Source organism: Toxotes jaculatrix, chromosome 8, assembly GCF_017976425.1.
Source record: "Toxotes jaculatrix isolate fToxJac2 chromosome 8, fToxJac2.pri, whole genome shotgun sequence".
In the NCBI taxonomy this organism is placed as follows: Eukaryota; Metazoa; Chordata; class Actinopteri; family Toxotidae; genus Toxotes; species Toxotes jaculatrix.
In genome coordinates, this window is record NC_054401.1 from 8,024,037 (window position 1) to 8,049,002 (window position 24,966).

The following is a 24,966-nucleotide window of genomic DNA, read 5'->3' on the forward strand; positions in this document are numbered from 1 at the left end:
AGCTCTCACTGTATTTACAAACAGTGCCAAAATAAGTTGTGTAGTATAGGAACATACACACAGGCATAAACAATGACAACAACATGCACACATATCCCATAGAGCTAGTGCTGTATGTAAAGACAAATATAGTGTTTATACAGACAAATATAGAACTGCATTCACTGTCAATGTACACAGGAAACTCTCAGTTTAAAATGTGCATACAGAGTTACAAAGAGTGGGTGTGGGAGTGGAAAAATGCTGAAATAAATGTTAAATGTCAGCATCAGTAAAGTCAGTTTATTGGATTAGGGCTTATGCAACTATGTTTATTGGTGTATGCACCAGCACAACAGATACATATCATGAAATTGCTGTACAGATATGCCAAAATTTGTTTACAGCAATTTTAAAACAGGGATGCCAGTACATAGTGCATCTACTGGAAAACACTGACACGCTTATGTTTTAAACTTTTCAGTCAAGCTATAGTGTAATAATTGTACTTTTATGTACCCAAGAAGTGTTGATGTATTTCATATAGTAGGGAAACGTATATAGCATAAAAGAATCACACCATTTATAGTCTAAAACAGTTGTCATAATTGTTTGCACTGAGCGACACTAGATGAGTGTTTTAAATACATAAAACTCAACAATAAAATATATATGTATGCAGCAGCACAAACTCAATAGGCAGATCATTCATGACTAGATGACTGATCCGCCTTAAAAACTGATTCAGTTTGAGTTGAAAATGATCCTAGATGTTTTGGTATAGCACTGTGGAAGAGGACGGATAAGAGATAACTGATATTTTACATAGATTTTTATATCTACCCTGGGGTAAAACTGCAAAATCAATATAGTTTTTACTTTTTATGTTGTCTCCCACGTTTGACGTACCGTGGTTTGGCCGCCAGGGGTCGTCGATTCCCCTGTTGCCATCCTCCGGCTCGCTCGCCTGTCTGACTGACTGCCCAACAAAAAAATGTTGGCAAAACACCCCCTCCTCACCGTGTAGAAAAAAAATGGCGGACAAGCGCTAAATCCACATCAGAAACAAACACACACGTTACAAAGCTAGGTAAACATCCTCGGACACACCGAGCAACGTCTCCTTTTAGGCTCTGCTTCAGCGTTGAGCCCAGATTAGCACTGGCTAGCCTCACTGTGCTGGTATGCTCCCGTTTTGCTAGTGCTAATATTTATAATCAGGTCAACGAGCTAGCGAGCCACCTAGCATGCTAAGTTAGCATCCTAGGCAGTGGGCATGTCTCTGTGTAGCCGTGCGTAGCATAGCATGCTGGTTGAGGTGTCTGCACGGCTGCGCTGGCTGCATGCATGTTTGACTTTCATTCTGTAAGATGCTTGTTTGATTTGTACCCTGGACGTTGGCGTTAATCTAGCCTTAACTCCTGAATAAGACAATTAGCGCTGCCGTCACGTAAATGAGCATCTAGCGCTCATGCAAATGTAGCACAGAGAGAGAGAGAGAGAGAGGGGGGGGGGGGGGGGGTCCCATGTGTTGGCTTTGTGTTTTGAATGGAGCTCATCAAATTTCGGGTACGCAAGACGCGAGGTTTTCGCTGTAAACAGAAACATGTCGTGTCTTAGAGATGTCAAATAAGTACCATTAGGTGGAAATAGAGTTTTGAACACTGTGGGTTAGCAACAGGAGGAAGGTGTACCTGCTGAGCTCTCTAATGCCTGTCCTGTCACTTTCTTAGACGGAAAAAACAGGGAGCGGGTCGCTTTAATTTGGACGCCATCCCCCTTGGCGGAGGAAAAAGGCGCACTTCTATTGAAAAGGAAATCATCCGGAGAGGAGAAACGCCGCTAAACGGTTATGAAGTTTTAAGGTAGGCATGTTTATATGAGCAGCTCCCTATGTAAATTACACTGCGCGCCCTCTATCAGTGCTCTTTTTTTTGTGTTTGTTTTACTCGTTTGTCTACTCGATGGATAATTTAAGGCAGCTCTCAAAATAAACCTGGTCACATTCAAATATTTGGCAGATGGTTAACAAGTGTCGCTGTGTACTGTGTCAGTTTTAAGTCATGTAATTCCTCGCATGAAAGCTTGTGTAGGTCTAGAATAAGAGCTTGTGTGTATTTTCTGTTCATTTCTTATATTGCTGTGCACCATATGCAATATTTTTTCCATTGTTTGGACTACAACCAACTGGGACAACTGTGAGACTGGATATAGCTATTTGAAGTTTGTGTCAGTTTGACCCGTTGACCTGTATGTTGTGTCTGGTTGGTAATGTAGGTGAACCCTCTGTCTGGGTTACAGGGGTCACTGAGCCTCAAAACATGCAGCCCTTCTCTATACCCTTGTTCATTAATTGATGATGAGAAAGTTTGTAAACATTCAGCACGGCCATTTTTAGATAATGGGCAGTACTCAAATTTCTTTAATCCAGAGGGAATATGTTTAATTGTTCATGATTATTGCATGGGAGTGTTTAATTAAAGTTGCGTGGAAGGACAATAATAGCAATTTGAGATGAATATCACAGTCATTTTTAGAGATGTGTTAATTCAATTTTATTGTCACTTTAGAGGTTTGAGATGCTGTTGGATTTTATTTCCTCATACTTAGAGGTGTTTTAATATTGTGTCCCCTTTCTTTATTTCAATTACTGTCTGCATATGCAGTCAGGACAGCAAGCTTTCTGCTCTTAAAATGAATCTTTAAAGCGTGAAAATGTAAATGAAATCCATATGCAGTGCATAGCTGGCATGATCTTGGGCCTCTTTGTTGAATTTGCCCCGTCTGTCTCCCATGACGACCCCCTGCCTGTCGTGAGGAGAGAAATTCAGTGAGCTACGAAAGATAACAAAGGCATCTCTCTGGTTTCCTTTACCCTCATACAGTGGCACAATTTACACGTGGTAGCCTCACCTCTTTGGTCTGAGTACTGCTGCAAGTCACCAATTTCTCCACCATTTTTCACACACTAGTGTATGGTTCATGCAGTTGTAAGTTAGCTCCTTATTTGTGTATGTTTTCTCGTCTTTAGAGTGGAGGCCACTGTTGCATCGTGAGCTTGGTCAGTATTGTTGGAGCATGAGGAAACCTGTACCACAGAAAGGTAAGGTTTTATTGTTCCACTCTCAGTATAATACAATTTTTTTCACAAATCTTTGTAATGCACATGTATTCATAGTAGCTTGCATGGAAAGCTAGAAGTATGACACATTTTAGTTTTTTTTTTCTGTATAGGCAGATTCGTGTATTAGCTAGTAATAGTCCTGTAATCCTCATCAATGGGTTGGAGCAGAGATTGTGGCAGGTATTGCAAGGTATTGACTGATGAGAAAATCACCCATAGTTGAGAGCTTATTCTGTCTTTCTTGGCTTCTCCAGCTATAGAGTGGAAAGATGCCAGAAGGATCAAGCATGCCCGGAGTGGACGGCCCTCCCGAGTGCCCTCACAGTACCAAGGTAAATAACCCGCACCAGCCATTGATATATGAAGTAACTGTGGACAATACTAACAGGAAACTGTGCCCAAGGATTTGCCTCAGCGTTGTTTCATTAATCATCAAGACAAAGTTTGCTACTGATGTTGTTCATGGATTTTAAGCCCCATGTCCTCTCTTTTTGATACCTTTTGTTTGGGCACACACACTGCACTAAAGGTCATATGTATGATTCACCTAATTATTTATAGAACACAATTGTAATATGAAACCTTTCTAACTGTTCTTGTTCTTTGGCAGGGCACTTCAGTTGGGAGAAATACCTGAAAGAGACCGGTGCTGTTGCTGCACCTGCTTCATGCTTCAGACAGGTCAGCAGATTCTTGCAGAATGTCCACTCTTGACTGTTTGTGCAAAATTCTTCCCCTCCTGCTGCTATTTTAGTGCCATCCTCCAGCTAACAATTGTCTGTCATCACCATCTAGAGCCTTACACCTCCAGTTAATGAGTTCAAGGCGGGGATGAAGCTGGAGGCCCAGGATCCAAGAAACACCACGTCCACCTGCATTGCCACAGTGGTGGGCCTGACAGGTTCACGGCTGCGGCTGCGTTTGGACGGGTCTGACAACAAGAACGACTTCTGGCGCTTGGTTGACTCCTCAGAGATCCAGCCTATTGGCAACTGTGAGAAGAATGGAGGCATGCTGCAGCCACCACTTGGTAAGGACCAGCACACACAAGTCTTCCCACTGATACCACAGCGTCTTTTCTTCCTTTCATATTTTGGATTTTTTTTAATTTTGTCCACTAGATGTCAGTGACTGAGCGCAGATGGTCAATGTATCATGTAAATGCCTATAAATAACTTCCTGACACAGCTTATAAAGCTGCCTACCCAGGGCATTTCTGTATTGAATACCCATGTGAAAAAACAGAAGAGCACTCTGTAATCTGACTATTCTGACATTTTCTCGAAAAATGGCTGAAACTATATAATCAGTTATCAAAATAGTCGCAGCTTAATGTTCAGCCGATGGACTAGTCAGTTAAACACTACAAGTTTTTTTTTTTTTATGATCTGTCTATGTCAGCATCATTATGTTGGTTACATAACCCTCGAATGTAAAGCTGATTTACATATAACAACAGTTGTCATCTTCTTCAGGTTTCCGTCTCAATGCTTCCTCCTGGCCCATGTTCCTTCTGAAAACATTAAATGGAGCTGAGATGGCACCCTCTCGCATTTTTCACAAGGTACCTGTACAAGGCTCACGACCTAAACACGCTCTGGAACACGTTTCTGTCCTGTTTTATGAAGAAAATAAGTGTTTGTTTAGTTACTCCTTAATGCTAGAGTTCACCGGGATCTTTTGGTCCATGAAAGATTGTTAACTCCCATAATGTCTGGTATATTAAGAAAATGTATCATCCATAGCTAAATTTCACCAGCATTTGGTTGATTTTACTGTACACCCCTGGCACAAATGAATACACAAATATTCACACATGCAAACTTCCATACCTGACCCCTTTCTCTCTTTCCATGTTCCCCAGCAGGAGCCTCCCGCCCCAGAGCAGAACTCCTTCCAGGTGGGCATGAAGCTGGAGGCAGTGGACCGGAAAAATCCCCACTTTATCTGTCCAGCCACAGTGGGCGCACTGCGGGGTGTCGAGGTGCTGGTCACCTTTGATGGCTGGCGGGGAGCCTTTGACTACTACTGCCGTTATGACTCACGAGACATCTTCCCTGTTGGCTGGTGCGCCCTCACTGGAGACAACCTTCAGCCACCTGGCACCAAAGGTGTGAACCTAAACAGTGGGTGGAATTTTTTTGTGTCATATATTTGTCATTTTTTAAAAGCCTCTGTTCATCCAAGTTACATAGAAAAGATATCACAACACTTACCTTTAAGCTGACAGTATGCTTTTCCAAAGTGTCTGTTGGGTGGTCAGATAGCTTCAGTAACCCCGTCATCACAACAGTTTTCACTCTGACTATTTCTTTAGTAGGAAGTGGTTCCAATGAAAACTTTTTACAAGGTTTTGGGCAGTGGATTATTCACTTATTCGCCAGATTGGGTGTCTTCTCAGGACAGTGGAAGTATGTACAAAATGTGGTGAATTGACCTCCCTCCAGTTGCACCTTTTAAGATGCAACAATTGACAGTTTTATAATTAATTATTTGTACATTTAGGTAGGAAATTCCCACCATAGCTCCAGCCAGCCATAACCTGGGCAGAGGTTAACTGAGAACACCTGTGTGGGTGTGCAAGGAAATGAGGTTTATTATTAGAGTACTATCAGCAACATATTCTACTGGAATTTTACTATTACTTTTCATGGTATTTGTGGGTGTGGTTGGTGCACTCTAGTTTGCAGTGTGATGTGAGTACATCTGCCTGAAGGCATCATGTGGAACAGTTGATCAAGTCACCAGCATGAGTTTTCTATTTTTAATTCCTGATTGTGCTGAATCTCTCTCCAGAGATCATGTTCTTTTGAACTGTTTTGGCAGTTTTGATGTCCAATATCAAGTAACACCGGATTTGATCTTTGTAACATGTTACTGTGGGTAAGCCTGAGGTGTTGTTTGCATTTGAGCCACACTCTGACAGTGAACAGTACTACACATTTCTTTGTTTTTCCATTTAGCCAATAAGGAGATTTTCTTGCCACCAGTCAACTGTCTGTTAAAGCTGGAGCATTCCAGAAGTTGTTGCCATGTTAACTTTTTTAACATGAGGACCAAGAGACAGAAAGTCCCAGAACTGGGAACCAGAGTAAGCAATTTGTTATACAAGAAACATAAAAGGAAGAAGTGGATGCAAGGGTTAGCAGCCACAAGGTCAACTGTACTCATCTGTTAGAATCCACAGTATGTGAGGGAGTGGAAAAGGAAGGAGGGAAATGGGGAGGCAGGACATGTCTTTGTAGCCTGCTAGTGTTTTATGAAGGCCTGGCACTCACCCAGTTGGCAGATTCGGGGCATGACGTGGTTGAAACGAGCCTTGGTGCCCCCTTCACGGGCCTCTCGTTGGCACTCTGGCAAACAGGGTCTGATTAGATTAGAGAATTGAGTTAAGAGAGAGGATAGGAACGAAGAGAAAAGACAGACATACGCTGTGAAAGGTGGAGTGTTTACATTGTCAACAGATGGTGGGAGGAGAGTAGAAGAGAAGGGAGGAAAAAAGACAGAAAGGAGGAGCAACGCAGGGGAAGAGTGGGAGAGGAGGACAGGGCAGGAGGAGAGGGTGAATCTGAGGACAGCTGCGCAGACAACCACACACTTTTGACTTCCCTTTGAGCCAAAGAGGTGAGTAAAGATGAATGAAAATACAGAAATGCAGTCAGAGTGATAGATTAAAAGCTTTTGAGCAGATATCTTGCTGTAATATGAGGCTGGCAGTGGTGGCTTTGTGAACTCAATGAACTCAGTGCACTCAGAGGAGAGGGAAAAAACAAGGGTTGGCTTGTTAAGCGTTTGTTTGACTGTATTTCTAAGCGCTGCCACTGATCAATGAACATGTAACCTCGAGCTCTGTAAACCTTTTAAACATATTATCTAGGAGACTGTGTCCAGACTGTGGAGGATCAATCAGGTGTCTTGTTTTTTTTTTTTTCTTAGCTTCTCAGTGGCTCTCCTGTGGAAGGTAGCAGTAGCCGGTAGACTGAGCTTTGCATTGATTGGAGCTCCTGTGTAAAAGTGTGTTTAATAAATACAGCCCCATGGGCCAAGACCTGTGTTAATGAATGTGGCTGCTCCTCTCGTAAATCTGTCATGGGTTGATCCAGGATAAATACCAGTGCATTTTAGCTCGTACATTGTGTGTGTGTGTGTGTGTGTGTGTGTGTGTGTGTGTGTGTGTGTGTGTGTGTGTGTGTGTGTGTGTGTAGCCTTGCAGGTGCATGTGAATCCAGCTATCCTGGCTATACTGTGGTTCTTTTTCCTGTGTGGTTGTTTTTGCACACACACATTCTTGACGTTTTGCCAGCTGCAGCGGCTTATGTAAAGTACACAGCTTATTTGGCTGTTTTTATGTATTTAATGTAGCCCCTCTATTAATTTTTTTTTGCTTGTGCTTTTTTCCCCCTGTGGTTCATGTGATTTCTGAAATACCAACAAGAAAGGGAAGGGTTTGTGCTCATGGGAGGGAGTTTGAGAGATAAATTTTAAGACCGTCTCACAGTTGTCAGCAGCTTGCTTCTTTATTAGGGTTTATTTCTCAGGCTTTTAAAGTGTTCACACGTTTGTCCTTTTTATTTCAGCCATAAGAGACTTGAGTGTAGGCCAAAAGAAAATCATCTTTAATTACCTCTGTCCCTTCTTGTAAAATGGCTCATTTTTATCCTTCACCTCTTGTCTGATATCTTTTATCCTTTATTGGTTATTATTATTAGTTTTCACAATACAATACGATAGTGATATATTGTACCCACTATAATGATATATATTTTCCCCATTAACTTTTAGTGTTATTTTACCATGCAGATGGTCTAAGTTTATTTGCTCAGGTTTTGAGACCAGTGAGATTAACCCGGCCACCCCAAATAAACTGGAAGAGAATGGAATTTTGTCTGTGATGCTTATAAGGAGAAAGTATTGTGATAACCACTAGCAGTTTATTGATGTCATCCTGCAAAACAGTGTATCATGATTCACTGCTTTTTGTCCCTCCCCTAAATCCATGTAGAAAAACCACATTGCAGTGAATTTCTCTAGAGTCTGAGTCCTTTGACCTTATTTATATGCAGAAAGAAATCCAACTATACCCTTTGAGTTCACTGAAAGTTAAAATTCATAGAATGAACTGGAGTGAGTGCTTCTTGATGTAACCTCTTACCCTCTTTCCTTCTCTTTAATGCAGTTAATGAGAAAATAACCCTGACTGTGCAAAAATGATTACATTTTGTTTTACCCTCTGTGATTAAATAGGAAACCTGGAGCTATCATTCTTAATTGGTTCTTTTTCGCTGTCATGCCCAGGCTTTTTCCTCAACTCCCCTTTTTTTGTGTATCTGTCCATCCTTGTCTATGCAGTAGTGTTGCCTAAGAGCCTTGGGGCATTGACAGACGGGAGCGTGGAGAGCCCAGCCATGCACCCCACCCCAACGGTGGGCAGACCCCCCGGTCAGAGAGGACGTAAGCCAGGCCGCAGGAAAACCAAGGTCACAGGGCCCTGGGGTCAGAAGGCCTCAGCGTTGGGACCACAGAGCATCCAGCCAGGCAAAGACCTGGGGCCCATCAAGATCCCTAAAAAACGAGGGCCCAAGCCTGGCAGTAAGGTAGGCATGAAGTGGTTTAAAGATACCATCAGGCCCAGATGATTTCCTAGTTGCAGGGCAGGGTCAGGTCACCTAAATTATATTTTATATGTGATAGTATCTAGCCATGCAGATGGTTTTGATTTTAGTTTACCAGGTTTCTGTGTCTAAGATTTTTGCTTCTTCCCAAATACAGAGGAGGTTAAAAAAAAAAAATCTGAGACTCCGGGGGGACTTTTCCATGCTGAGCACCACAATCAAAATCCCATTCACCTCCACTGAATTGGGATGGCATAAATCTCATGAGGATAATATCTCTGTGTCTCCTTTTCTCTTTGTTTGCAGTTGGGCTGGGCAAAGAGAGCAGGCTGGCTGGAGGATGCAATGGCTGGCCCAGGGCGGCCAGTGACAGGCCCAGGGCGAACTAGGGGCAGACTGCCTGCCAACTGGGCACAGAGGATAGCTCTGCAACAGGCCCAGGCTCAGGCAGAACCTATCAAGATCCCAAAGAAAAGAGGGCCCAAACCTGGAAGCAAGGTAGCTTTTCAGTACATGCACATAAACACTGGCATCGCTGGACCACTGAATATTACATTATTGCATTGGGCTGCATGAAAGGGAACCTGTGTGCTTTTTAGAAAACTTAGTACATCAGCGATTAGCATATCAGAAGTCAGCAGCATGTGTTGTCCAGTGCTCATGTTCTTTACTTAGACAAGTTGTTCCAATTCAAAAAAGGGATAAAGAGTAACTCTTGTATTGATGTTACATCTGTGGATAAGCTTGTTATATATATATCTCTACTCTGCAACATCCCGTTCTCATCTGTGGTGTTACGACCAGTTAAAACTGGACAACACTGCAAGAGAATGCTATCACAAAATAGTAAGCAAACTGAAAAAGAGTCCACCTGTCAACATGTTTATTGTGTCTTGGGTGAAGATGTGTAAACAAATACTGTACCATCCTGTTTGTTGGCGTTTTCCAAGTAAGGCAGATTGAGCTAGTTTCCATTTCAAATGAAATGGGCAGAAACACTTGTTGTACATAACAGATGTTGGCAGCATCTAGTTTATGTGCTGGCAAAGCAGGTAGCTGTACTCATCAAATCCCAATAATGTTCTGAGGAGAGATTAATGGAAGGACTTGGCAGAGTTATGAATTTTCCTTTTGATCTTTATTTTGCTTTCTTGTGTTACACCTTGTTACATTTACAGGATGCACTCACGTTGTTTTATGAGTTTGAATATGAAAATAATAACTTTGTGCAGCATAAAGAGTCACATTTGATGCTTTCGTAATAAACCAATAAAAAGACAAATGTTGTAAAATGTGAAATGTGTGTGTTTGTATCCAGAGAAAACCACGCGTGGTACCTAATCCAGTCCCCACGTCTCCCACCAGCAGTACCCCAGAGCCTGACACCAGCACTGTACCTTTGGACAATGCCACCATCCCCAACTCTGCACTACAGGCTCCCACAGGTATATGATGTCCACAGACATGGACATGCACATTATTATTGATGGGTTTTCCTCACTGGGACTCATGCTGTCACACTCACACATACAGTGTCATTGTCTTTGTGCTGTTTTGGCAGCAGAATCTGACAGATACAGACAATAGAGATGTACAGTAGCTTGGCTTCAGTACAGCAAAAATACAATACCTGTCTATTGTACCTACCAGGGTCTTTGTGATGCAGAGAAACTTGGCTTAATACTTGGAAACAAGGTTTATGGTCAACAGTGGCGATTTAATTGATTAAATAAGTGATATTGTTCTGTCCCGTAGTTTGTGTGTACCTAAACAAGTACGGCAAGGTGGGACCCCATTTGGACCAGAGGCGTATCCAGCAGCTCCCGGACCACTTTGGGCCAGGCCGGGCCTCTTCAGTGCTTCAGCAGTGTGTACAGGCTTGTGTGGACTCTGCCCACAATCAGGGCACCGTCTTCTCTTGTCTCAAATCTGGCCAAGGTGGCGAAGTCATTTCAGGTAGGGATTACACATTCATTTTAAAGTATGATATAAATATATAACATTTTTAAATATGATTTCACACTATCACTCTCCACCTGCAGAAAGTCCTTGAGAAAAACAGCATTTCAGGAGGAGTTTACTGAAATGTTTGTATGAAATGTTTATGTATGTGGTATATGTGATCACATCTTTGTTCAGTTATCTTCAGCATTTATTTCTGGTATTAGAAAAAAAAATCCTCAAGAATGAGGATCTTGCCTTAATTCAGTTATAATTGTTACATAAAATGTGAGGTCCAGAAAACTTTTGATTAAAGCCCACTCTCTTATCTGTAAACATGTCTTTTTATTCATTTTTGACTATATGTGTCACTGAACATCATACGGTTATCTGTCCTTTGTCCTGTTTGTCCTGTCCAGCTTACTTTGATCAGCAGCAGCATACCCTGACCCTGCCTACAGTCAGCAGTGTCACCTACGTTCTCCGCTTCCTGGAAAAACTTTGCCACAACCTTCACTGCGATGCTCTGTTTGGAAGCCAGCCTGTAGCCAGAGGAGGCCTGCACTACAACAGTCACACTTACACTACAGGTCAGTGCTGTGCACTTTTCTAACTGTGTGTTCACATCTTCATTTTGAGGCTGTAATACCATGTTTGGTAAATGCAAAATAATATTTACAACAACCATGTTGAACTTGTCCTTATTATTGGAATCAAATATGAGAGCTGGGAGTGGGACACATCTGTTCTGAAGAATGTTTAGAAAACCAACTAGATCTAGTAGATCTTACAGTTTTGTGTATGCAGTTTATTTTAGGAAATAAAAAAACTCAGCACTCCTACAGCTGCTTTAGTTGTGGAGATGTTGGCAGTAGGCCTCTAAGAAACAAATCTTACAAATGCTCAAGGGAAGCGCACTACATGCCTCCCCTAAGTATCTGTAGAGCGTGTTTTACACTGCAGCACAAAAGGCAAATAACCTTATTTAAAGTTAATAAATTTAATGTGGGGAAACTTCAAATTTTATGGCTAGAGTTTAGATTTCTTGTGACAAGATAACAAGATAAATCAGACATAAAAAGAATTTGTTGGCTACAAGCTATAAAGCCATTTAATAGCTTACTAATAAAAAGGTACATTTTTGAAGTGGAGTGAAAAAGTGGGGTGAATTTACTGTTCACTGCCAAGCTTACTGTGTGAGACAGTGCTGACAAACCAAATATTTGACATATTTGATGGAGTCTACCTCTGGCTGTATCTATACCCCGTATGTTGTGGTTTCAGAGAGGCGAGGTTTTGGTGACAGCCTCACGACAGGCCCGGGCCGAGGGACCAAGAGGTTCCTTCAGAACTACAACAGCCCCTTACCACAGAAACTGGCCAAAATCCCTCGGCACTCCTCTGATGGTATGTTACTTTTGTAATTTTTTTTTTTTTGTAATCTACCAAGGGTCTCATGCTTGGGCCTCATGCATTATGGTATTATTCGTGGTCAGATGACAGCCATGTGAGGACTAAGAACATTGTCAGTAGCACATTTGGATTTTCTAACTTGTATGCTCACCCCCTTTATTACCCAGTATTACTGCTTTTAATGACTGACTTTGATTTTACCATTAGGGCAGTAGTAATTTTTTTTCTATAATATTATGTCAGCTGCTGTGATTTCCTACATTTATGCTGAGATATGGCCTAAATTTTGCTGTACCCACTGTGTGCATTGCTGGATCATTGTATATGGGAAGTATTCTGCTCCTGGCTAGTAAATTTCTAATTTGTAAAATGCCTTCGGATAGTATTTTTCATTGCTGCTTTATTTGTGAATAAAATATGAATTAGAAATACTCTTAAATCAAAGGATTTCACTGATGAAACAAGCTGTCCACTGAAAAGTGTTTATTTATATAAGTGGCTCTTAATTCTAATACTGCACCACATTTTATATAAGACATTTTGTTCTAATAATCAGCTGCTCTGAACTGTCCAGTAAAGTGTTATATAATCATATAAAAGGTGCTAGTAAAACAGAAGAAGCTTTTGGCTCTGGAGCGAGTGGTATTAAGCTCTGGGGCAGGAGGTTAATCATTTAATCATCTTTCAGTTTCCTTAGATTTTAATTAAGTTAATGGAATGTTTTAAGAGATTTATGTTAAAGGGTAATATCCCCCTTTAAAAGGGCCTTCTACTTTTACAGGCCAGAACACACTCAAATCTCTGTAGTTTTCTCTTAGGGTTACATATCAGTGTGAAATATTTCATAAGAAAAAATCAGTTGCATTCCTTTTATGATACACATTCAGCATTTCAGTCATTCTGTATTTACTATGTTGGACTTCTTGGCTGGTGATCTCTTCTGTTATTTAGGATTGTTTAAGTATCAGCATGTTGATTTATCTCACTGGGAAGGTTTCTGTCTACATTGTTCCCAGGTGAGTCCTTCATGGAGAACAGCGCTGTGGCATCAGAGCACTTAAAGAAGAGCCCTCTCTCTCCAAACTCTACGGGACTGACAGCCGGACTGAGGTCTCCCTCCAAGCTGCTGCACAACAACTTTACAGGTAGGAAGAGACATTGATACAGGAAACGCTGTCTCTGCACATAAATGAGCAGCATTTCTGTACTTAAGTGTAGTGATTGCGATGCTTCTAAGTGGGCGTTCAGACCAAAACCGAAAAGCAGCCGAAGATTGCGAGACAGAAACTGCAGAAATACGACGTTACCAAGTTAATCTCCCGGGAATGTTTGCTTACACGCATTTGATTGACCAACGTAGTACTTCGCCAGATGAAGAACCTGCTTGTTTTTTGATGGAGCCCTCTGCATGGACACCTGTGCTGTTAATGCCACATTGAATGCATAAGGAAGCTGAAGAATTTTCACCCAGTGCTGTCTGAATGTGGCCTAATCAGAAGAATTACATTGAATGAACTGTAAGCAGGCTTTAACCAATACCATTTTTAAGACTAACTTTTTTTTTGAAAGATGAAAAATGTTCACACATTTAAAGCTCCCAGACTGTTGGAATTACTTAGGGTGGCTAAATGTGTGGATATACACCACAAATAGTGGAGAGTTCTGTTTTACTACATTCAGTGTCCTGATACATTTACATCACATCCCACTGAGGCATGGAGTAGCCTTTTTGTCATAAAGGATAAGGCAGATTTTACAACTCCATCCTAGCAGTACAGGACACTTTGTTAGGAAGATATCTGATTTATTTGACAGGCTAAACCTTAGCCTGTGTGCTAGGACAGTTCCAACCATTGTTACTTGATCAATATATAGTGTTTTTCTGAATGATATTTTGGTATTGCAAGCTAGGATGTGTATTAATGCTTGGTCGGTTAGTGGATCCTTGTTAAAATGTAAAGTTACACAGTAAAATTTAACAGTTACTCAGATGACATACCTAATGAATGACCGTCTTTATGAATTTGAGTTTGTGCCTCTGCTTCCTCAGGTTCAGGCAGTTTCCGGGAGAGCCCGAGGCCCAGTGGTCAGGACCCCAACCTGTGGACAGTGGAGGATGTCATGCAGTATATCAGAGATATTGACCCAGTGCTGGCTCCACATGCTGACCTTTTCAGAAAACACGTTCGTATTCACCCATAACAGTGAAGATACTGAAAATAACTGTGTGCTGCATTAGAACATATAAACCTACACATTTTTTCTCTGAAACTTCAAATAGACTTTTTAAGACTACACTAGACATAGATTTTTGTTTAGTCCTTCACAATTTTGGTGGACAGTGCTTAATAACAGAACATTGCTTTCAATAGTCCCTCTCTCTTCTACAGGAGATTGACGGCAAAGCACTCCTGTTGCTTCGTAGTGACATGATGATGAAATATATGGGCTTGAAGCTTGGTCCCGCCCTCAAACTCACCTTCCACATTGACAAGCTCAAACGACCCTGAGGAGGTCAGCCGACCAGCAGCAGCCTTCCAAAGGACTAAACTCCAACCTCCCACCTTCCTGTTGTAGAATCAGTATATCATGCACTGCATATTGGATGTATGCTGACCATTTACATGTAGCAACTTCCATCAGACCACCATATCTGGTATTACATACCCCTGTCCTGACCTCATCCAATGAGGAATGTTTATTTTGTGTAGCACAATCCAGCCCTAAGGCAGCATGGGATACGTAGGATCATCCACTTGTCTGTCATCTGTTTTGCATTTCAGTATAACTTGAAGAGTCATATGTGGCCATTTTAACTGTAAAAGGCTTTTTTGGCCTGCTTTTATTACGTTACATTTATTCTGTACATTTCATATTTTGTACTTCATGAATATATGGACTTGTATTTTTGCCTTTTTCAACGGTTTGTGTTGGATATGCTAAAAGAAAGAAAACCCTAAAAGAAGAAATCACTACATTCATCCCAATAGTTGGGAATTCTTCAGATTAACGTCTCTGTTTGAGGCACAATTTTTCAACTACAACAATATTAATTATGGGGAGAATAAACATTTTATGAAAGGAAAAAAAAATTTTATTCTGAAAATACTGCCATGAGGAAATCTGTTTCTTTTGTCTTCTCCTGGATGTTGTTTACAATGCCTTGTCTTGTCTTTGTTATTTGTACTTTTTTAATTTTTTATACTATATTATTAGAGTTCCTACATGGAGAGTCCTATCATACTTAACATTGTTCAATAAATCTATAATAATTCAACAGTTGGTTTAGTTTTGCTCTGCAGCATCAGCCTTTTAAGCCACTATTTCTGATTACATCCTGCTAACAGTCTCCTGTGTTCACACTCTTTTGCTATACAAATTGTTTTGTTCACTTAATATTTAAATTAGACTATACTATATACATAGTACAATATTCAATATACAATATTCTCCATTTAATTTGCCTAAGAGTGCCAATAGAGTGCTATTAACTGAGGGTTTTTCCCCATTTACAGAAGTCCACCAAAAGAGGGCAGCACAGCCCTGTTTACTTTTTTTTGCCAATGTGTCTCCTTGCTGTTTCTCCTTAGGGCCCACTGACATGCACTGCCATAGGTGGCCGTATGTCCATCTGCTAAACTCAGCATGATAATCTCTGATATTTTTATACCACATAAAAGTGTTTTGTTTTCGTTTTGTTTGTTTTTTTTACAGTTGCTATTATATATAGTTTCTTCATAGTCAATATTTCACCTGTGTTGTTGTAAGTTCATTTATTCTCCATTACGTATTTACAACCCTCTCTTTTGATTATCTATATCTATTGTTTATGTTTCTGGTAAAAATTGCTGTCATTGTTTCTGGCAGTACATGAGTGGGCTATTAGGCTTGTGGGCGAAAAAAGAAAATGTGTCTACTGAAACAACTTAGCACAAGACAGAAAAATCTAACCACATCCTCCTAGTGAAAACAGGAAAACATATCATGTAGGGTAGAAAACAGTGACCAAACCCACTGATTCTAACTGACATGAATGCGTGTCTCTGTCTGTGTGTGAGCATATGACACATAAACACAATCTGTGCTGTGTTTGTGTGTTATGCTCAGGCACATGTGACAAGCTCAGAGCTCATGGCTGATGCCTGTGCTTGTTGATGTGTAATAGTAGCCAAAGTGTTGTGCATGAAGCCAGTGCTATTTATAGAAATAACAGCTCCTTGTGCCGCATATTGTGTTTGTGAAGGTTGTGAAGCGAGTTTTCACTTTAGCTCCTAACACTACAGGGGGATTTTTATCACTTGCCATTCTTGTTTTGCTGATAGGGCAGCAGACAGAGATTTACAAGTATTGAGGTGAATATCCAACATCACTGGCTGGGTCCTGTGAAAACATACAACCAGAATAGATTATCGCTATTGTTATGACATGCAGTATGGGGGTATTAGATACTTTTGGGGAAATCCTACCCTTGATATTTACCAACAATGCTTTGCAGAGCTCCTGAGTCACCCACTGTCTTTGCCCCGACAGGCATACACTATATAGAGCTGTGAGACAGTTTCAGTATGTATGAAAGGAAGTTTTGCGGGCTTGCAGATCAGTCATCACTGTGGGAAAAAAAACAGCTTTCTCGAGTCTTTGCTTTAGGTGTCATGTTATAGCATAAAAATGCCATATTGTCTGCAGAACCAGCATGGCATGTTGCACTCTGCAGACAAGTGTGGGCACAGTTAGAGAGAAACAGTACAAAAATAAGGTGATCAGTCTGCCACCTTCTCTCCAGCTGATCCCAGAATTCCCAGCATGCCTTTGGGCTGTCAGTTGAGGTGCTTTCAATGAGGCTGAGGGTTCTGGTGTGCATACGAAGCCCTGAGGCCTCCGTTAAAAATGAATTTGCTTGAATTTCTTTTGTCAGGTTGATCTTTGGATCATTTTTCCAGATTGTGCAAAGTCGTCTTTTTTTTTTTTTTTTTTTTTTTGTAATGCATGCATTGCTTTCTCTGGCCTTGTATAAAATACAAATGCCTCAAGAACTAAGCACACAAGATGAAACATCAACCTGACTGTCACCATTTAAGGTTTATTATTTTGTTTTTTAGTGCAATACATAATACAATGCAAAAAAGAAAATGGGATCACATCCCAGACGAGCCAAGAAATTTGAGGGGACTTGGCCCAAAGCTTCAGTTTTCTTCTTTACTTAGAAATTGTTTGTACTACAGACACTGACAGCCATGTCTAGCTACAGATGTTTATAAAAATCAAATTTGATTTCATCGCTTTCCGTAATTGAGGCCACAGACCTGCTTCATTTGCTTGTCTCCAGCGACTTTTGATTGGGAGATAATATTGCTAAGAACGCTGCCTTGACAGCCCCTCACCCCGACACACTCACCCTGTCAGGCCCCTGCCCACAGATGGTGTGGGCCAGCTAATGTCAGATTTTCCTGCAAGGAAAATTGGTCACACGGCAGCGTGGGTATTATCTATCAGTGAGTGCAAAAAAAAGGCAGAAATCATGCAAACAACACAGAGAAGCACATATATAACAAACATAACACGAAAATTACTGGCATAAACAAAAATGCACATGATTTTCATTAGCAAAACATGCTGCTTTTGCAGTATATGTAGATTTCACCAGCAGGATAACACTTGTAAAGCCTGACAAGAACTACTCTCTTGTATTAATTCCACCCCCAGCCTATAGCCTGGTAGCATGTGCTTGCCACTGTTACCAGATTAGCACGCAGGCTTAAAGCCTTGCTCACAAAGACACTGTGTACTGAACATAGCCTGTACTAATACTGTTTCCCTCTTTTCTAACCTACGAACCTGTAATTCTCCTGTGCTGAGCCAAACAATTTTCCTGTGTGACTGAGTTAAATTAAATTGCATGGACAGGTGGTGAACACAATAATATAAACTTCTCTACAATATATGCAGTCCAGTGAAAATCCCTTTCAGCAACATACTCTTTGTGAAGCTTATAATGTTCTTTCTTTGTTGAGACTGTCAGATTCAACTCTACATTATATTGTACAGTAAGCTGTAGGAACAGAAACACCTTGGTTGATTTAATACCTTGCTGACACTGTCAACAAAAATTTAACATTTTAAGCTTTAAAAGTGTAATATTATTTTTACTGCTTTTGTTTTAGATTGTATTACATTGCACAAGTGTTGCTTTTACTGTGTCAATTCCCAGTTAAATATTATTATTTCTTTATAATCTGCTTGGCGGGTTTTAACACATCGGAGTGCCAAACAATAAAGTAGTCTGAAAGGCAATTTAAGATTATTTCTATGGCTGAGTTGGTTTGAATTACATGATAAAACCCCTTCCATCTGGTATTCCGTGCAGTTAAAAGATTACCAAATAAAAAACATGCTCAACATTTTAACAAGAGATGTTACCAGAAATCTCTACTGGGTATGTGCTGACACCAGGGTTTACTTTCTGCCACTATTGCGAAACCGCATCTCTGCTCAGTTTGGCCCAACTGTGTAAATCACACAACCCTTAAATATTTACCACCTTTAGACATTGTTGGGACACCTCGATGTGTTTGAGCTGCCTCTACGGAGAAGTGTCAGCTGTGTGCAGGAAAATAAATTATTTACACCCACTCCCTTTACTTCAAAGAGCTGGCAAACCATTCAACCCCAGATTTGGGGAGTGGGGGTCGTCAGAGGAGTTGCTAGTCACTAGGCAACCTCTGTGTCACCTGCCCCAACATGCCAGAATCAGCCGCTCACCTCTGGAGAGTGCATGTACGAGGTACATAGCTGAATTCAAAAGCCTCTTCAGCAGGATTCATATGGAAAACAAAACAGTTACTGAGACACAGCTAAACTATGCGGCTCCAGGAAAGAAAGTGTGATGTGATTATACTGCTCTTTCCCTCTTGTGGGAAAGAGGAAGGGTTTTGTTGCTTGCAAGCTGAGTTGTTGAGCTTTGCTATAAAGCCCAGGAGCAGAATCCAACAGTGCAAAAACTGATGTTTTCCAGGGGAGGTCTGTTGCATTGAAATATCTGTGATGTGTTAGCCTTTTTATGAGGGAGAACTTAAAACAAGGGGAGGGAAGAGCAGCGTCCAATAAGATTACATGTCAAGTGGAGATACAAGGTGACTGTTCAGCTAGAAAATCAGGAAGTTCGGCTTGAGCAACATGTCCACTGAATGAACCCTGCCCTGAGGGATCTGCTGTTTATTTACCCCCTGCCAGCACACACATACACACACTCTCACATACAACTGCACACAGGTTAACACAAGACATGCCAAAAACCTCCAAACTCTCTTGTTAAAGCAGACAAGTTCAAACATGCGCCCTCTCCACACAATATTTTCACACAGAACCATGGCCTTTGTTGTCAATAAATAACTCACTGTCTCATATGAGAAACTCAAGTTTGATTCTCACTTTCACTGTGTATTTCTTTGCTTTACAGTTATCCACACGGAGGGGATTCTTGACGTGATGTTTGTGGATCTCAAAATTAGAACTCCAATGAGAGGTAACACTCACTTGAGTAATGACACAGCATCCAGTACATCAGTTAAATTTTGTTCTTTCACTCACTGGATTTTCTCATTTATACCAATGGATGCACCACTGTCTACCAACATGCTGTGGGTGAGGGTGTAAGGATCACAATGGTCAGAGCTGAGACATAAATCCTTTATCTTCCCCTGGCTTCACACTGATATTGAGGTATCCCTGTCTGCCTGTTTGATCAGGTTGTGTGCTGATGCTGTGTGTGTGTGTGCATGTGAAGACCTGGCCATGCGTGACAACAGCAAATGACCACCTATCTGTCACTGGAGTTAGTGCCCGAGATTACCATGAGCTCAGGCTTGGCACCAGCTGGACCAGAGCTGGGAAAGACAAAACTAGACAGTACTCAATGCATTAAGATATACAGTTCATTTATAGATATGAGGCAGAGGAGAGGGCTGTAATTTGGATTGCATTTAGCAGACCTTGCATGACATCTATTGAAGGGTTTTAAATGGAATCATAAAAGTGTTGTGGGAAAACCCAGCTAAGAAATCCCCGTAGAGCAGAACAAAAAAATCCCTCCACCTAATTTCTAATTGTGAGCTGGAGAAATCCTAACATTTTCTCTTCCCCCGTCTTATCTTCTGTCTCTTTCACTTTGCCTGTCAGCCTCTCTATCAGAATGTGGCTTTTAGGCTCTGAGTTATATTGAGAGAACAGCAAGCTGCTGCCACAGGAAGACACAGTCTTGTGTTGAGCAGTTGCTGTGGGTGGGCTGAAAACGAGAGAGTAAGAAAAACAGAAGTAACTGTAAACGTCTCTCTGAGTGTCCCACCCTGCTTAGCCTGCGTCTAGACTGGCCTCTGTGAGGCAGGCGGCAGTCATAACAAGGGATTGGGAGAGCAAACAGGGCTGTTTGGCATAGTTAGCCATTCGTCTATGGAGTCACAATCAAGAAACAAAACTTCTGCATTTAATTGGGGCTAAACAAGGAGCTCACAGTGCAGCATGCAATTATGAGATATATGAGGAGACAGAGTTCTGACAGTGTGCCAGAATGCCCCATGTGCCACACACCAGAAGACCATCTCACCAGATTGGTACTGGGCAAGGGACCCACAACCGTTACTAAGCACCGTGCCAAGGCTGTTGGCCTACTTATGAGCCATTCTCTTGACAGTGTCAAGCCAAGAAAATCCACACACACACCCTTAAGCAAGTCTTTGTTACTTGAAACAAGCCCATATTCAGGCCACCATATTTCAGTTTGGATCATCCATAATACTAAGCTTCAAATTGAACTCATCTGCCTTAAACACAACTGGACAAATGAAAATAGATAATTCTTCGTTAAGAGCAGAACCGATTCAGAAATTGAACTATTCCTGGTTTCGAAAAAAGACATGCTCTCATTTTCCCCTTGTTACTCATGATGCTGCTAAAGATGCCTTTGTTGACAATGTGAAAAGCTAAATACGGCAGTGACATTCCCAACATGACCTCAATCAAGCATTTTCATAGCCCGGAGGCACAAAACAATCCAGCAAACTCATCCACCGCAGAGAATCTCTTTACCCTCATTTCATAATGAATGCAATTATACAAGGAAAATTGTGTTACTCTTCCAACTGGCTGTGGCATAGACTGGAGAGTGGCTGTTTTGAGTTTGCATAGGTCACTTGTTCAAAGTTATTGCTTTAAGCCAATGGTCAGTTTTTCTGACCATTCACTGGGTGAAGGCAGCACTGTCTTTGACTCAGGGCTTACGAGCTTTAAGTCAATTAAACCCCCATCAAGGTGAGCATTCTTTGGTCACCTCACCCCCAACCACACATTCACAGTACTCCTTACAAACAGCAAAGAAACAAATGTTTGGGGTGCTAAAGAGAAACCAGTGTTATTTAAATGCTGCTTTTAGCAAACCCACCAGCCTTTGTAGGGATATTTTCATTACCTTTAATGTCAGTGCATGGCATTTGTTTAGCTAATCATTAAGAAATAAATGTTAAACAGTAAATCTCATTTGGAAATCACTATGTGGGATGTCATATCAGATGTATTATGGCATAATATTGTTGCTCTTATAAAACATGTAAATCATGCCAGTTGTGTGGCACTGTGACTTTTAAGCAGTGGAAATTACAGAAAAGATCTAGTGTAGATATCCTTCTCAAAAAGCATAAATATTGCATCTGTTTAAACATTTCCATCCCAGGCTTAAAAGAAACTGAGGTTTCCCTTCACCCACAGGTTAACCTAAGCACTTAGCTAGCTCTCCACTGCCCCGGGGAAGAGCTGTGCAATGAATGGAAAAGCAGGCCACACTTCTATCCAGGCCATCTTTATTGATCCTCAAAACCCCTTTCACAAAGACCATCCCCCCATCTTGACCACAAAAAGGGGACAATATAAACAACCAATAAATAAGAATCTGCGTGATTAAGGCGGTTCTACATCTCCAATAGAACACAACAGTGTGGACATGTTGGAGTTATACAGCTTCATACAGTACAAGCAGGAGATTTTTGAGAACATCACATCTAAAAAGGCAGCACTTTACAAAAAGTGAACCATTTTAAAATCTGGATGACAATCCCATTCAAATGAGAAAACATTGTACTTCTGTTGTGTCTGACTTTTGTGATAGAAAAATCAGGCTCTTTTTAGATGACCTTGTCATCTTGAGCTTATTTTTAATACTAGGCCAATAGAATGGGAAAAAGCATAAGCAGAGAACTTAAAATTTTACTTCCTTCCCCATCCTACTCTGAGAAAAAAAAATCATTAAAGCCACTTGGTTCCCAAAATGGAGAAGGTGGTTGTTCTTTGTATTGGTTTTCTCAGATAGGAATAAATAAATACACCTTTTTACTGGTAAGCTGTCATGGAGTCCGGGCTTGGAGGATACACAGTGTCATAGCATTGTTCAGAGTGGCTTTTAAGAATTTCAGCATTTCATTATTACATTCATGTCCAGGAAATGGGAAAGGTGGAACTAGGCCTTAAAGCCAGCCACCCTCTGGCCACTAGCACATGTGCGACTCGAGCACTGTGCGTTCACTGTGGATATCCAGGGTTCTCTTCTGTGCACCCTGCTTCACAACTTGGTTTAGTTGTACAGGGAGGTGCCCACAAAATAAAAAGTGAAGAGACGAGCACCCTTCATCCATCCTGGACAATTCTCACTCTTCTCTGTCCATTTGTGCCCCATTTGCAAACCACGTCCTCTCAGCAACTAACGGTGCTAGGTTGCTGTTTGCTGACAAAGTCTGAGATGAAGTCAAACTCATTTTGGCCCAGGAAGAGTTCTGGCAGCTCTTGGACTCGATCCAAGCCCAGCTCCATGACCAGCGAGGTCAGGACCTCCTCGTCGATCATATCCGCATCCATGCCGTTCAGGGCCAGGGCCGGCCCAGCCATGTGTTGCATGTTAGCCAGCTGGGCCGGGTTCATGCGGTACTGGTTCGTGGGCCCCATGTGGTTCCCACCCATAGGCCCCAGTGGGTGTCCATGGTACTGGGTGTTGAGTTTCTGCAGCTGCATGCTGGCCATGAGCTGCTGGGATGTTAACCCTCCATTCATGAACTGTTGTTGCTGCTGCTGTGGGTGCTGGGCTTGTTGCTGGTGCTGCTGTGGATGCATGTGATGCTGCTGCTGAGGGTGATGCTGTTGCTGCTGGGGCTGGCCATTATACATCATGTTACCAGAGGTCATCTGGTGGTGACCCATCTGGGCCCCATTCAGCTGTCCATTCATGGGTCCGCCCACCATGCTCGGCCGCTGCCTCATGGCAGTTTCCATGTTGGCCTGGGCACCACCATAGTGCATCATCTGGCCATTGGGCAGCGCCCGCATGCCCTGCTGGTTGGCATGCTGCTGGTGACCTGCCTGCAGGCCACCATTCATGCCCATCCTGTAACCGTGGAGACTGGCGCCCGCTGAGCTGTGATTCATGGGCATCATCAGATGGTCTGCCATGCCTCCTGTCTTTGAACAGAGAGGAGATACTGTTAGGACAATGCAAGGAGCAAACAAGATGTTTGGAATCAGCAAAAACATTTCACAAAATGTGCATTACAAAGAATATGCATCAGGGTTAATGCTGGCATTATGTGCACATATTTAGAACCAGTATCAAACTGGTTAAGATGCACAACAACAGTGTTAATGTTGCTATGTGTGATTTACATTGCTGTGCTTCATACTAATTTCATACCCTGTCAATTGACTTCTCTTATAGTGACCACAAGGTTCACCTTCATTGAAAAAGAAACAAAGACACATTTTTCCTTGTAATGTCACAATTCCACCTCAAGTTAAACCACTGAAAACGCTTCCGGGGAAAAAAATATCTGCACGATTGTTTTGCCTATTGGCGAACACTGAAAACCTTTCTGGTGTGTTTAGTCTCCCTAAAACCTCCCCTCTTTGTGCCAAGGTATGAACGCCCAGGTTGAAATTACAGGTTAACATACATTGTTTGGGTACATTTTTACAGCTGGAAATTTCGTGCACCGCGGGATCGACAAAACAGAGGAAAAATACGTGAATCGCTTAATACATTGCTTAAATCCCATCTATGTTGCATGTCAGCTGAGGCAGAAAAATCTGTTACATTTTACGCACGTAAGGTTGCAACAAAGAACACTGACATCATGCAACATCTCCCCAACAGCTGAATCACCACATTTCTTACAAAGCTTAAAATTCAACAAAGGCTTCGGGCTTCTCCGACTACATCGTGTCGATTTGTTTAAATGTTTGTATTCAGTCATTTCCCCGACGGTGCAGACTAACATTATCCATTTTGTTAATCTCGAGTTTTAAACAGGGGAATGCAAACAATGGAGCAGCAGTCCCTGAGACCACCACAGACCAAAACCCCAATTTCTCCAACAAATAAATCCGATAAAAACCACTTACCCGTATCCGCTACGTTTTCACAAAGTTGCGCGACTTGCTTCAGCTCCGTCTTTTAAAACAGTTTTCCTGTGCAAGGCAAAGCTCCTCTGAATTACAGTATGTATTCCACAGGGTTACGCTTCATGCTCAAGCGGGGACGGTGTGCACAAAGACTGCCGCATCAGATCTTGAAACGACTGCCTATTTTCTGGGTCAACTCAGGGATTATGTACATCTAAAAAGCTCAGAGGAAGGCAGTCGGGGAGAGGTGGAGCCTCGGTCCTGCCTCTTCTTTGTTCCTATTGGCCCTACTTAATATAATTGTGCATGGACGTAGAAAAAAAAAAGGGCTGTTGGAGAGCTGTGACACGGTAGCCAATTTAAATACCCTCCTCCCCACTGTTTCTTTTTGAAAGAATATTTGGACATCTTGTTTGTCTTCATAACTAACTGCTGCTGTTGTGCTTGAATTAGTAAAATACACCGGTT

At 41.7% G+C, this 24,966-nt stretch overlaps 2 protein-coding genes across 7 annotated transcripts; one reads left to right on the forward strand and one right to left on the reverse strand.

Moving 5' to 3' along the window:
- The first annotated feature begins 1,002 nt into the window (after window positions 1-1,002).
- LOC121186446 (polycomb protein SCMH1) lies at window positions 1,003-15,340 on the forward strand. 5 transcript variants are annotated; one of them, XM_041045184.1, is made up of 17 exons: window positions 1,003-1,161; window positions 1,713-1,844; window positions 3,011-3,082; window positions 3,358-3,435; window positions 3,714-3,784; window positions 3,899-4,133; window positions 4,579-4,667; window positions 4,968-5,229; window positions 8,453-8,697; window positions 9,022-9,213; window positions 10,034-10,160; window positions 10,471-10,671; window positions 11,076-11,246; window positions 11,941-12,063; window positions 13,086-13,214; window positions 14,120-14,253; window positions 14,460-15,340. In XM_041045184.1, exons 3-17 carry the CDS (start codon window positions 3,058-3,060, stop codon window positions 14,577-14,579), a joined length of 2,202 nt encoding a protein of 733 aa, XP_040901118.1. In that variant the 5' UTR covers window positions 1,003-1,161; window positions 1,713-1,844; window positions 3,011-3,057; the 3' UTR covers window positions 14,580-15,340. The 5 variants fall into 5 exon arrangements, with proteins under 5 accessions (XP_040901118.1, XP_040901121.1, XP_040901120.1 ...); XM_041045187.1 differs by having other exon boundaries at window positions 4,968-5,214; XM_041045186.1 differs by having other exon boundaries at window positions 4,971-5,229.
- A 6,250-nt stretch (window positions 15,341-21,590) lies between these two features.
- On the reverse strand, window positions 21,591-24,694 carry cited4b (Cbp/p300-interacting transactivator, with Glu/Asp-rich carboxy-terminal domain, 4b). Of its 2 annotated transcripts, none has more exons than XM_041045272.1 (2): window positions 24,499-24,694; window positions 21,591-23,558 (listed from the first exon to the last, which is right to left on the reverse strand). In XM_041045272.1, exon 2 carries the CDS (start codon window positions 23,551-23,553, stop codon window positions 22,804-22,806), a length of 750 nt encoding a protein of 249 aa, XP_040901206.1. In that variant the 5' UTR covers window positions 23,554-23,558; window positions 24,499-24,694; the 3' UTR covers window positions 21,591-22,803. The 2 variants fall into 2 exon arrangements, with proteins under 2 accessions (XP_040901206.1, XP_040901205.1); XM_041045271.1 differs by having other exon boundaries at window positions 21,595-23,562.
- Between the last annotated feature and the right edge of the window lie 272 nt (window positions 24,695-24,966).